This window comes from Pongo pygmaeus, chromosome 4, assembly GCF_028885625.2.
Source record: "Pongo pygmaeus isolate AG05252 chromosome 4, NHGRI_mPonPyg2-v2.0_pri, whole genome shotgun sequence".
In the NCBI taxonomy this organism is placed as follows: domain Eukaryota; kingdom Metazoa; phylum Chordata; class Mammalia; order Primates; family Hominidae; genus Pongo; species Pongo pygmaeus.
In genome coordinates this window covers 178,011,409-178,024,975 of record NC_072377.2, presented here as the reverse complement: position 1 = coordinate 178,024,975, position 13,567 = coordinate 178,011,409, and the positions used below count along the sequence as shown (strand labels likewise).

Sequence of the window (13,567 nt, the reverse complement as noted above, 5' to 3'; positions counted from 1 at the left end):
TTCAGCAGCTTGCCCTTGTCATTGTTAAAATGGCCATAAAATGTGAGAAAAAGTCAAGGCAAACCCTGACTGCCTGACCATACCGATAAGAAAGGTCACGAGCATAGTCACCTCAAAGACTGAGCACTGTAGAGCATGCCTTCTTCCTCAAGGCCAATGATACTTCAGATACCAGATGGTTTCATTTTTCAATTGTGGTCCAAAGAGAGGGTTGAGTTGGGCCAGAATTGCAATCAGCCAACTAAAAGAAGGATGGGAGAGAAACAACAACAAAAAAGTGGTGAAATCGTGTTGGAGCATGACCATTTTCAATTAGCATGGAAAAAGTACACTAGCAAAACTTAAATCTACTGCATTCACACCAAACCTTCCACATACATTGTGCTAACAGCAGCATGTCTGATAACAAAATGTTTCCCAGGACGTAGCCTGCCTTCATCTTGAGACCTATCACAAAGCAGTGAGGCTTGTCACAGTAAGTCTCTAACTTTTCTCTCATTACCTGATTATCTTTCCAAGTATCCAAGATTTCCTAAATTCATGATATCTTCGCTTCAAAGGGTTTTCACTTAATCTTAATTTATCATCATCACAACTTCCAACCTCAGGGAAAATCTGTCTTATTTTATCCATTCTCCAAATGTTAAGACCCACAACCTATATGACACACCCATTTTTACTGGTACAGGCAAGGTTTGATTGCAGCTTATCATCTTCCAATTAGAGTATAATATGTAAGGTCCCCTTTTCTAATCCCCATCACCACCAAAATATGTAACACATCCTACTGTGGAACTTAACAGAGTGGGCATTTACCTTCTCCCCAGTTTACTTCAGAATCTAAATAACGAGGTATTCCTCTGTATTACAGACTAACTATAAAGGAAGTACAATGGTGTCACATCTTACTTCAGAGTTGTTGTTTTTTTTTTGTTTTTTTTTTTTTTGAGATGGAGTCTCGCTCTATGGCCCAGGCCAGACTGCAGTGGCGCAATCTTGGCTCGCTGCAAGCTCCGCCTCCCGGGTTCACCCATTCTCCTGCCTCAAGCCTCCCGAGTAGCTGGGACTATAGGCGCCCGCCACCGTGCCCAGCTCATTTTTTGTATTTTTAGTAGAGATGGGGTTTCACCATGTTAGCCAGGATGGTCTCGATCTCCTGACCTCGTGATCCGCCCGCCTCGGCCTCCCAAAGTGCTGGGATTACAGACGTGAGCCACCGCGCCCGGCCTACTTCAGGGTTAAAAGTGAAAAATAGGTTGGGTGTGGTGGCTCATGCTTAAAATCCTCGCACTTTGGGAGGATAAGGATCACTCGAAGCCAGGAGTTGACGACCAGTCTGGGCAACACAGTGGGAACCTGTCTTTATAAAAAAATTTTAAAAATTCACTGTGTTTGCTGACTTGCATTTGTAGTCACAGCTACCCAGGAGGCTGAGGTGGGAGGACCCCTTGAGCCTGGGAGTTCAAGGCTGCAGTGCTATAGTTACATCACTGCACTCCAGCCTGGGCAACAGAGCGAGACCCTGTCTCTAAAAAAAGAAAAGAAAAATAGCATAGATTTACCTTTAAAATTTTCTTATATTGCTCACAAAGTTCTGTATAAAGGGTCTTATATATGATACGGTAATTCATATGCCAAATAAAGTTTGAGAATCACTTAGCTCAGACAAAAGCAAAGAACAAAAAAAATGCAAATGTCTGAGTATTCAAACCATTCTTCACTTACTAAAGAAATATTTAATGAGCACCTACTAGGTTCTAGGCCTCAGAAATACAATGGCGAAAAATGAAATGTCACTATCCTCACAGAGCTTACATAACAGAATGTCAGGTGATAACTGTTATGAAGGAAATCAAGCAGGGAGAAGGAATAGAGAATGGCTTGTGGGGGGCATTATTTCGACAGGGTTGTCAGGAAAGGAGGAAGACAGACAGGGGAATGAAGCAGAATACACACTGCCTTTAGTTCCTACTCAAAATCCAGTTGACCATTGAACATGGGTTTGAACCATGCAGGTCGACTTGGATGCCTGGGTCTGCTCATATGCCTGCCTGTCCTGCCTCCACCTCCCTTTCCACCTCCTCCACCTCTTCTGCCTCTACCACACCTGAGACAGCAGGACCAACCCCTCTTCTTCCTCCTCCTCAGCCTACTCAGTGTGAAGAAAACAAGGATGAAGACCTTTATGCTCATCCACTTCCACTTAATAAAATAGTAAACATATTTTCTCTTCCTTATGATTTTCTTAACATTTTCTTTTCTCTACCTTCCTTTATTATAGGAACACAGGATATAATACGTATACAAATTATGTGTTAATTGACTGTTTATGTTATTGGTAAAGCTCCTGATCAACAGTAGGCTATTAGTAGTTAAACTTGGGGGAATTCGAAAGTTATAAATGGATTTTCAACTGTGCAGGGGATCGGAACCTCTAACTTCCACGTTATTCAAAGGTCAACTGTGTATAAATTTGAACTTCTTTCACTGGTGGGCTGTGGTGTGGGCAGGAGGGCAGGGTTAAGGTAAACAAGCCCAACCAACCTCCAACTACCAATCCGGGAGAGTGAAATTTGGTAACATACTGCTATCCTTTCTGCATGGGTGCATTGGGATCTAGGGAATCACTTTCTTTTCTTTTCTTTTTTTTTTTTTTGAGAAGGAGTCTTGTTCTGTTGTCCAGGCTGGAGTGCAGTGGCACGATCTCAGCTCACCACAACCTCCGCTTCCTGGGTTCAAGCAATTCTCCTGCTTCAGCCTCCCGAGTAGCTGGGATTACAGGCACGCGCCACCATCCCCAGCTAATTTTTGTATTTTTAGTAGAGACGAGGTTTCACTATGTTGGCCGGGCTGGTGTCGAACTCCTGACCTTGTGATCCGCCCACCTTGGCCTCCCAAAGTGCTGGGATTACAGGCATGAGCCACTGCACCCGGCCAGGAATCGCTTTTTTTTTTTTTTTTTTAGACAAAGTCTCGCTCTCATCACCCAGGCTGGAGTGCGATGGCACGATCTCGGCTCACTGCAATCTCTGCCTCCCAGGTTCAAGTGATTCTCCTGCCTCAGCCTCCCAAGTAGTTGGGATTACAGGCGCCTGCCACCACACTCGGCTAATTTTTGTATTTTTAGTAGAGATGGGGTTTCACCATGTTGGCCAGGCTGGTCTCACACTCCTGATCTCAGGTGATCCGCCCATCTCGGCCTCCCAAAGTGCTGGGAGTACAGGCGTGAGCCACCACGCCTGGCAGGGAATCACTTTCTAAGGGTAAGTGGATATATCACTACAGCAGTCTCCTTTTACACTTTCAGGACTTTAAATTTCCCTATAAGCGGGGAACTAGCCAAGCCCCAACTAGGCCATTATCTGGGTGGATCTTTTTTCTTTCATTTACTGTCATTTTTAGAGCTTTTCCAATCAGAGGATCAAAAGGCTGATTCTGATCACCAATGGAGAGATTGCTGGAGAATTAGCCAGCACCACATTAGAAGCTTGTGCCCACAGAAACAAAAGGTGATTTTGTGACAGGAAACATGACACCTGAGGAAAGCAGGCCAAAACAGATAGTTCAAGCTGACTCACTTAATAAACAAAAAGTTCATTCAGATGAGATTTTCTGATCCATCCTTAGAACTAGGGTATTAAACACAAACACAACACTAAGACTTGTAGTTGAGGTTCAATATCATCCAACTGACATTATAAAAAAAGGAGAACAGCACAGGCAGACACACTGAAAAGCTCTGTGACTGCAGTTGACGCTAATGGTGCAGAGCTAAGAGTCATGGAAAATTCCAAACTAACCGAGGACTTCCCCAATCCCGGCAGGCAATACAAGCTGCCTGAAAAAACACTTTCTTAAGAGACTGAGACAACTGGCCAATGCCTAGAAATACTAAAAAAATCCATTAGAATTTAAACTAGCCCCTATCTCCTTTTGTTACCAAGAATATAGCACAGAACGAAAACACCACTTCCCAGCACTTTGTAGGATGTTGTAGCGGAGTGGTTCTCCTCTCCAGCTGCAAATTATAATCACTCAGGGAACTTTTAAAATATACTGATGCTATTTCTGAGAGTGGAAAAAACATTGACTTCTCTTCCTCTGCTTTCACACCACAATAATCAACACAGAAGAGACTGCTACAGCCAAATGTGTGGGGATTTCTCCCCACCAATAAGCACACAATCAATTCTGCAGCGGACTCCAGCTGGGTGTCCTCCAACTCAATCCTGACACTATCTGCCTGGAGGTAGCATCAGATCTCACAGGGTGAGGGCTTGGTTCCACAAGACTGCCCCTCACTTCTGATGCCAATCGCAAGCCCCATGTTGTTCTACCTGTGCTTCTGACCAACTGGCTATAAATCGGGGAGGCTCTAACCTTTCTTAGTTTCAATTAATCTACTAGAGCAGCTCGCGGAGCTCAGGGAAACACGTTTTCTGGTTTACTATAAAAGATACTACAGTCTGGGCATGGTGGCTCACGCCTGTAATCTCGACACTGGGAGGCCAAGGCGGGTGGATCACTTGAGCCCAGGAGTTCGAGATCAGCCTGGCCAACATGGTGAAACCCGTCTCTACTAAAAATACAAAAATCAGCTGGGCATGGTGGCACACATCTGTAGTCCCAGCTACTTGGGAGGGTGAAGCAGAAGAATCACTTGAACCTGCGAGGCAGAGGTTGCAGTGAGCCAAGGTCGCACCACTGCACTTTAGCCTGGATGACAGAGTGAGACGGTCTCAAACAAACTAACAAAAGATACTACACAAGATACTGCTGAAGGGATGGACAGGGTGAGCTATGGAAAGGGGCACAAAGTTCCTATGCTCAACACCAGCCTCCAGGAATAGCTTCCAGCTTTCCCGAACCTCTCAGAACCCAATCCTTTTGGGTTTTTATGGAAGCTTCATTGTGTAGGCATGATTGATTACATCACTGGCGATTGGTGATCAGTTTAAGGTTCAGCCCCCCCCCTTCCCCTATGGTTGGGCTGTGGGGCTGAAAGTCCCAACCCTCTAATCCTTCCTTGGTTCGTGATTAGACCCCATCCTGGAGCTACTAAGGGGCTGCCAATCATCAGTCAATCACTAGCATACAAAGACACATGTCACTTTGGAGATTCTAAGGATTTTAGGAGTTGTATACCAGGAAACGGGGGCAAAGACTAAATTTATATTTCACAATATCACAATTTCACATATAACCTTTCATTTAATTCTTGTACTAGGAAACAGGCAGAGAGAGTCTGATTGGCCTATGGTCACAATGCTAATTAGGTAGCAGTAGATCCCAGACCAGGAATCAGATCAGATTACTGTTCCCACTTCAAAAAGTGACCTTCTGGAATATTTTAACTGAGAACATTTCAGAAGGCATTAATTTAGCTAAATCTAAATGGAGAATTCAGATAATGAGAATCCATCCACTGAGCACTGATTAAGTTCAACACAAGCCTTTGGTGCCTTTGCTAAAGAATATTGAGAAGAAAGAATGAAGACCCCTTTCTTGGTCAGGTCGGTATTTAGAAACTTTTTTTTCTTCTTATTTACCATTTCTCTGTGTTGGTATCATTTCAAGTCCTCTCTTCCAGTTAGTATGAAATACACAAAGTACTGTTGCTGAGTATAGTCACCCTGTTTTGCAATGAAACATAGAAGGAACTTATTTCCTCTGTTTAATGTTTGTGCCCATTGTATGGGTACCCCACATGTTTGTACCCATTGTGCTACTCTTTATTCCCACAACTTTCCTTCCTTCCCAGTCTCTCATATCTATCATTCTATTCTCCATGTCTTTGACATCAAATTTTTTAGCTCCCACATATAAGTGAGAACATGCGATATTTGTCTTTCCGCACTTGGCTTATTTCACTTAAGATAATGGCCTCTAGTTCCTCCCATGATGCTGCAAATGACATGATTTCATTCTTTTTTTATGGCTGAATACTATTCCATAGTGTACATATAACACATTTTCTGCATGCATTTATCTGTTGATGGACACTTAGATTGATTCTCTGTCTCTGCTACTGTGAATAGCACTGCGATCAGCATGTGAGAATGCAGGTATACCTTTGATATATACTGATTTCTCTACCACTGGATAAATACCCAGTAGCGGCAATGCTGGATCACATGGTAGTTCTATTTTTAGTTTTTTGAAAAATCTCCATACCATTTTCTATACTGGCTGTACTAATTTACATTCCCACTAACACTGTATAAAAGTTCCCTTTTCTCTGCATCCTTGCTGGCATCTGTTATTTTTTGGCTTTTTTTTTTTTTTTTTTTTTTTTAAGATGGAGTCTCCCTTTACGGCCCAGGCTGGAGTGCAGTGGCATGATCTTGGCTCACTGCAACTTCCACCTCCTGGGTTCAAGTGATTCTCCTGCCTCAACCTCAGGAGTAGTTGGGATTACAGACACCTACCACCACACACAGCTAATTTTTTAATTCTTAGTGGAGATGGGGTTCCACCATGTTGACCATGGTTGGCCAGGCTGGTCTCAAACTCCTAATCTCAGATGATCCACCTGCCTTGGCTTCCCAAAGTGCTGGGATTATAGGCATGGGCCACCATGCACGGCCATATTTTGGCTTTTTAGTAATAGCCATTCTAACTGGAGTGAGATGATATCTCATTGTAGTTTTGATTTGCATTTCCCTGGTGATTAATAATATTGAGCACTGCTGGCCATTTGTAATGTCTTCTTTTGAGAAATATCTAGTCATGTCCTTTGTCCATTTCTCAATGGGATTATTTGTTTTTTTTTAACTGTTAAGTTGTTTGAGGTCCTTATATATTCTGGATCTTAGTACCCTGTCAGATGGGTAGTTTGCAAATATTTTCTCCCATTCAATAAGTTGTCTTTTTATTCTATTGATTGTTTCTTTTGCTGTGCAGAGCTTTTTAGTTTAATATAGTCCCATTTGTCTATTTTAGTTTTTGTTGCCTGTGCCTTTTTTTTTTTTTTTTTTAAGACAAGTGTCTTGCTCTGTTGCCCAGGCTGGACTGGAGTGGCGCAATCACAGCGCATTGCAGCCTTGATCTCCCAGGCTCCTGGACTTAAGCGATCCTCCTACCTCAGCCGCCTGAGTAGCTTGGACCACATGCACGTGCCACCAGGCTTGGCTAATTTTTAAAATTTTTTGTAGAGACAGGGTCTCATTATGCTGCCTAAGCTGGTCTCCAATTCCTGGGCTCAACTGATCCTCCCACCTCAACCTTCCAAAGTGCTGGGATTACAGGTGTGAGCCACTGCACCCAGCCTGTTGCCTGTGCTTTTGAGGTCTTAGTCATAAAACTTTTGCCTAGACCAATGCTCTGAAGAGTTGTCCCTATGTTTGCTTCTAGTTGTTTTATAATTTCAGGTCTTATGTTTAAATCTTTTCTTTTTTTTTTTTTTGTTTTTGAGATGGAGTTTCACTCTTGTTGCCCAGCCTGGAGTGGAATGGCGTGCAATCTCAGCTCACTGCAACCTTCATCTCCCAGGTTCAAGCAATTCTCCTGCCTCAGTCTCTTGAGTAGCCGGGATTACAGGCATGTGCCACCATGCCCAGCTAATTTTTTGTATTTTTAGTAGAGACGGGGTTTCTCCGTACTGGTCAGGCTGGTCTCAAACTCCCAACCTCAGGTGATCCGCCCGCCTCGGCCTCCCAAAGTGCTGGGATTAAAGGCGTGAGCCACCGTGCCCGGCCTTGTTTAAATCTTTAATCTATCCTGAGTTGACTTTTGTATATGGTGACAGAAAGGGTCCAATTTCACTCTTCCATATATGGTTATCAAAGTACACATGCATACATATGCGTGTACACACACACACACACACACACACACACACACACACACACACATGCCACTTAAGAAAAAAAACAAGAAATCACAGTTCAAGAAAACTCCAGAGGCCAAGGCGGGCAGATCACCTGAGGTCAGGAGTCCAAGACCAGCCTGGCCAATATGGGGAAACACCATCTCTACTAAAAATATAAAAATTAGCCAGGCACGGTAGCACATGGATGTAGTCCCGGCTACTCGGGAGGCTGAGGCAGGAGAATCACTTGAACCTGGGAGGCAGAGGTTGCAGTGAGCCGAGATCGGGCCACTGCACTCCAGCTTGGGTGACACAGCAAGACTCAAAAAAAAAAAAAAAAAAAAAAAAAAAAAATTACCTGGGAAACAGTCTAGTCTGGTTCATTTGAAATTTCACAGAGGAATTTACCCCCGTAACCCGCTGAGCTTTGTGCCTGCCCCTCTGACTACCTCCTGACTTAAAATTTCCCTTTAAAGCTGATAAACACGCAGAGAACTGGAAGGGAAAAAAAAATCCACTCTGAATTGATGGAAGTGGATGGAGGAAGAGATCATATTCCAATGAATCTATTACTTCATGTATACAAGAAAAGGAACTAAATGTACCTTTCATGTTTGCCCAAACTGTACCGCATGTCTTCATAACCTGAGGGCCAGCCTTAATAACCAATCTGAGATTATTCAAACAATTAAGGCAGCTATGGTGCAATAATGTCTTCAGAGAACTGCAGAGCTGGAATGGATCTGAGATCAAGTCTAAGTTCTGCATTTTAAAGATGAGTAAATTAAGTCCTAGTGAACTTACTAATACCCCACAGCAAATTAGTGAAGAGAGAAGCTGGAAGCTGGAAGCGGGGAATCCAGGACTCCTGAGTCCCATTATACCAGGCTGTTTCTATAGGCTATTAAAGATGAAACAGGCCAGGTGCGGTGGCTCATGTCTGTAATTCCAACACTTTGGGAGGCTGAGGCAGGTGGATTGCTTGAGCCTATGAGTTTAAGACCAGCCTGAGCAACATGGTGAGACCCCGTCTGCATAAAAAAAATTTTTTTTTTTTCAATTAGCCAGGCTTGATGGCACATGCCTGTAGTCCCAGCTACTCAGGAAGCTGAGGTGGGAATCACTCGAGCCCTGGAGGTCAAAGCTGCCGTGAGCTATGATCACGCCACTGCACTCTAGCCTGGGCAACAGAGCAAGACCCTGTCTCAAAAAAAAAAAGATAAATCAGGCAGCCTAGGGATTCTTCATTTATTCCACAATCATTTAGCAGCGCCATGTTCCATGTCAACCTCTGAGGATGTGAAAAGGAGCTAGCTGAGGGGCCAACCCAAAGGGACTCATGAGCTGTGAGAAATAAACCAAGGAGAGTAGTACAGTATGTTTTTGTAGAGATATGCGTGGGTGCCTTCATACTATAAACGCTCCCTGGCCACTTCTTAGGAGCTCAGCTCTTGGTTACCAGAACTCTCCCAGCATAAACTATGTCCTCGCCACTATACTCAGCTCTCTCAAGCCCTGCTTTGTTCTTCTGTTCCACATTCAGATATAAGAACAGGGAACAAAGGCACAGGTTACTTCCCGGTGACACACAGATTGAGCAGTCTCAGCTTCCCTGCTGGAATGGGGAAGTCTGGCCAGGACCTCTCTTCTGATCCACTGTCCCTCCAGCCAGGGCCATGACAGCAGTGACCTCTGTCGGTGAGCTCCTTAAGAGACAGCAGAAATGCAGGAAAGTGATTTGCACTAGCGCCACTAAAACGACCTCTCATCTCAACTGAATGATAAAAATACTTTCAAGAGGAGCAACATTATTAGATGCTCCTAGAAAACAAGGGATTCGGTATTAGACAGAGTCGGATTTTAATTCCAGCAACACTAAATATCGGTGAACTGAATCCAGGCAAATGTCCTTACAACCCCAAGCCCAGTGTCTCCTGTTGTAAAATGGTGATAATAATCCTTGCCTTAAGGAATTACAATTTAAAGAGATAATATAAGTAAAGTGCTCTATGCAGTGGCTGACAAATAGATGTTCAATAAACACTGGTTATTTCTTCTCTTTCTTTGTAAGACAGCTAAAAATGTATTCAAGCCACAGAATGAACTACAACCTATTTACTTTACAAAGGAGTTTCTCATGTAGCACTGAGTCATTCTCATCTCCACTTCCTCTCCCGCGACCACCCACCCACTCTGTGGCAGGCAGATTCCAAGTCTCTCGAGGTTCCCACCACTCAGTATACATACCCTGTATAAAACTCAGTGAATCTGACAGAATAGTCACTCCATGGTTAGATTATGTTATCTGATACAGCTGGCTTTAACAAAGTGGCTATCCAGGATGGGCACGGTGGCTCACGCCTGTAATTCCAGCACTTTGGGAGGCCGAGGCAGGCAGATCACGAGGTCAGGAGTTTGAGAACAGCCTGACCAACATGGTGAAACCCCGTCTCTACTAAAAATACAAAAATTGGCCAGGCATGGTGGCACGTGCCTGTAATCCCAGCTACTCAAGAGGCTGAGGCAGGAGAATCGCTTGAACCTGGGAGGCGGAGGTTGCAGTGAGCCCAGATTGCACCACTGCACTCCAGCCTGGGTGACAGAGCAAGACTCTCTCAAAAAAAAAAAAAAAAAAAAAAAAAGGCCAGGCGTGGTGGCTCACGCCTGTAATTCCAGCACTTTGGGAGGCCAAGGCGGGCGGATCACGAGGTCAGGAGATCGAGACCATCCTGGCTAACACAGTGAAACCCCATCTCTACTAAAAATACAAAAAAATTAGCCAGGCGTGGTGGCAGCGGCCTGTAGTCCCAGCTACTTGGGAGGCTGAGGCAGGATAATGGCGTGAACCCGGGAGGCAGAGGTTGCAGTGAGCTGAGATTGTGCCACTGCACTCCAGCCTGGGCGACAGAGCAAGACTCTGTCTCAAAAAAAAAAAAAAAAAAAAAAAAAAAAGAAAAAGATAAAAGAGGAAAAAAAAAGGAACAGGACTCTCCCTGACAAAGACATTTGGAGTGTGTGTTTCAGTCACGAATTTATTGCCTCTCAGCTCTGAACATTAGGCAAATGAAGTGCAATTCAACGTGTGCTCTGTGATAAACAAGTGAATTACTTTATTTCTCGTGTAAAGTGAGCATGCTGTTAAGCTTTCTCAGTAGAGGAAGCTGGAGGGACATTTCAGGCTTAGGCTGGAGGTCGAGGAGTGGGTGTGAGAACATCTGGTGAAGCCTACTATGGCTCGAGGCCAGAACATGGTACCTCTTTGATCTTCTAGCCTTGGCCTGGCAATAACTTCAGAACCCTCTCCACATGTTAAGCAAAGCCCCTGCCCGGCATACATGCCTTGAAGGCCTCCTGCTCGTACAGGGACAGGGACTCCCACTACATCCATGCTCCCGATGACCTCGCCCCCTGCCTGTACTCCAGAAGAGGCCAACTGCTTGCCCAGAAACTCCAGGCAAACCCTGGTCTGGCCAAACCAACAAACTCCTTTGCTATCTGGTGGGCTCAACCATACTTTCTCTAGTGAGGTCTGAATCCCTTCCAAGCCTGTTCTTTGGTTACTCTCCCTCAGTCCTAGGGAACCAAATATAGTTTCTTTATATCTTTTAGTAACTCTTTCGCCATAATAATAATTCTGAAATCTCTCTCAGCCTATTTTGGTGTACGTGGCTACCTAATCCACAAAAGAAAAAAATAATTCTTTATATTTATCTTCCCCTGCTTAACCAACTATGTGCTTTCTATCTCCTTATTGGACTCCAGACTGCTATAGGATGAGATGATTTGACACAAAGGAGATTCTCTTTTCCTGGCTGTGAAAATGGAGGGGCCATATGGCCAGGAATGAAGGTGGCCTCTAGGAGCTGACAGTGGTCCCAACTAACAGCCAGCAAGGAAACTGCTATCTCAGTTCTATAAGCACATAGAACCGAATTCTGACAGCCATGAGAGCTTGGAAGAGGAGACCAAGCTTCCGATTAGAAGTCATAAACACGACCGGCTGCGGTGGCTCATGCCTGTAATCCCAGCACTTTGGGAGGCCGAGATGGGCGGTATGCTTGAGCTCAGGAGTTCAAGACCAGCCTGGGCAACATGGCGAGACCTCATCTCAATAAAAATAAAAAAAGTCATAAACATGTTTTCCATTAACCTAATGCCAACCTATGGCTATTTCACTACCAAAGGAATATACCCTATTTTTGCCAATTCCAAACTTGAAATACCTTTCCTTTTTTCTCTCCATACTTATTTTCTACACCAGACCTTCCAGTTCAAAGTCTAAAATTCCTCTTATCTGCCAAATTATAAAGGAAAAAATTATAAAGTCAGACTAAGAAAAATAAACTTTTCCATATAGCAAGTAATATGCTGGGCCAGGTGCCTAGATTTCCCTTCCCTTCCCCTACAAACAAACATCTCAAATGTATCCATATGAAATTCAAGCAATTCTCAGGCCAAAAAAAACCCCCAAAACCCAACTGAAGGCAGTTACTCAGAGAGGAAGGTGACTACAGGTTGCTTTCTACAGCTTAAGTGTATGTAACAAACAAGATGGACTTGAGCTTCTGTTTACAGATCTCACAGGGCACAGGAAACAGTAGACAAGGCCCAGGGCCCATCCAGAGTAGAGTGTTTGTTTGTTTGTTTGAGATGGAGTCTCGCTCTGTCGCCCAGGCTGGAGTGCAGTGTCGCGATCTCGGCTCACTGCGACCTCCGCCTCCCAGGTTCACGCCATTCTCCTGCCTCAGCCTCCCGAGTAGCTGGGACTACAGGCGCCCACCACCACGCCCGGCTAATTTTTTGTATTTTTAGTAGAGACGGAGTTTCACCGTGTTAGCCAGGATGGTCTCGATCTCCTGACCTCGTGATCCGCCCGCCTCGGCCTCCCAAAGTGCTGGGATTACAGGCGTGAGCCATCGTGCCCGGCCCAGAGTAGAGTTTAATAAAATCTTCACCCCCTCCAAAAACTAGGATCCTAAAGGGTTATATCTTGAATTAAGGATAAATCAATCAGAATTCAAGAGGAAAGAAAGGGAGAAACAGGAAAATCCACAATCATAGCTGGTGATTTTTAGCATCCCTCTTTTCATAATTAAAAGTAGTAGATTAAAAAAAAAACAAAAAAAACACAATAAGGACATAGAAAATTTGAACCATCTTGATCTGATATAGAATACTACAACCAACAACTTCAGAATATAGATTCTTTTCAACTGCACACAAATGGTTGTCAAGATAGTCCATACGCATAAAATAAGTCCCAATCTCAAAAGACTGAAATCTTAGAGAGTATATCTTCTGACCACATGGAATTAAATGAGAACTCAATTAACAGTAAGAAGACATCTGGAACAGCACCAGATATTTAGAAATTAAACACCACAATTCTGAATAACCAATTGGTCTAAGAAATTACAAAAGAAATTAGAAAATATTTCAAATAGAGTAAAATAAAAATACACCTTATCAAAATTTGTGGGATATCACTGAAGCAGTGCTTAGGGGGAATTTTATTGTATTAAATGCTTACACTAGAAAAGACGAAATTAAATCCAAAGTAAGAAGGAAGGAAATAATAACATGCAGATGTCAATGAAATAGAAGGACAAAAAGATACAGAAAAGTAACCAAGATAAAATTTTGATTATTTGAAAAGATTAATAAAATTGATAAATTCCTAACTGCTTCATTAAAAGAGCATCAAAAATTACATTAAAATACTTGATACATTAAAATAACAAGAGACATACTAGGTGC

The 13,567-nt window shown here is 43.5% G+C and overlaps 1 protein-coding gene across 1 annotated transcript in view; it reads right to left on the bottom strand.

Moving 5' to 3' along the window:
- Nucleotides 1–13,567, bottom strand: part of ATP6V0E1 (ATPase H+ transporting V0 subunit e1) — a 50,137-nt gene that overhangs the window by 14,574 nt on the left and 21,996 nt on the right. Inside the window, exon 3 of the mRNA XM_054488742.2 lies at nucleotides 112–241. Coding sequence (XP_054344717.1) covers nucleotides 148–241 — 94 coding nt within the window. The 3' untranslated portion in view covers nucleotides 112–147. The remainder of the gene's footprint in view (nucleotides 1–111; nucleotides 242–13,567) is intronic.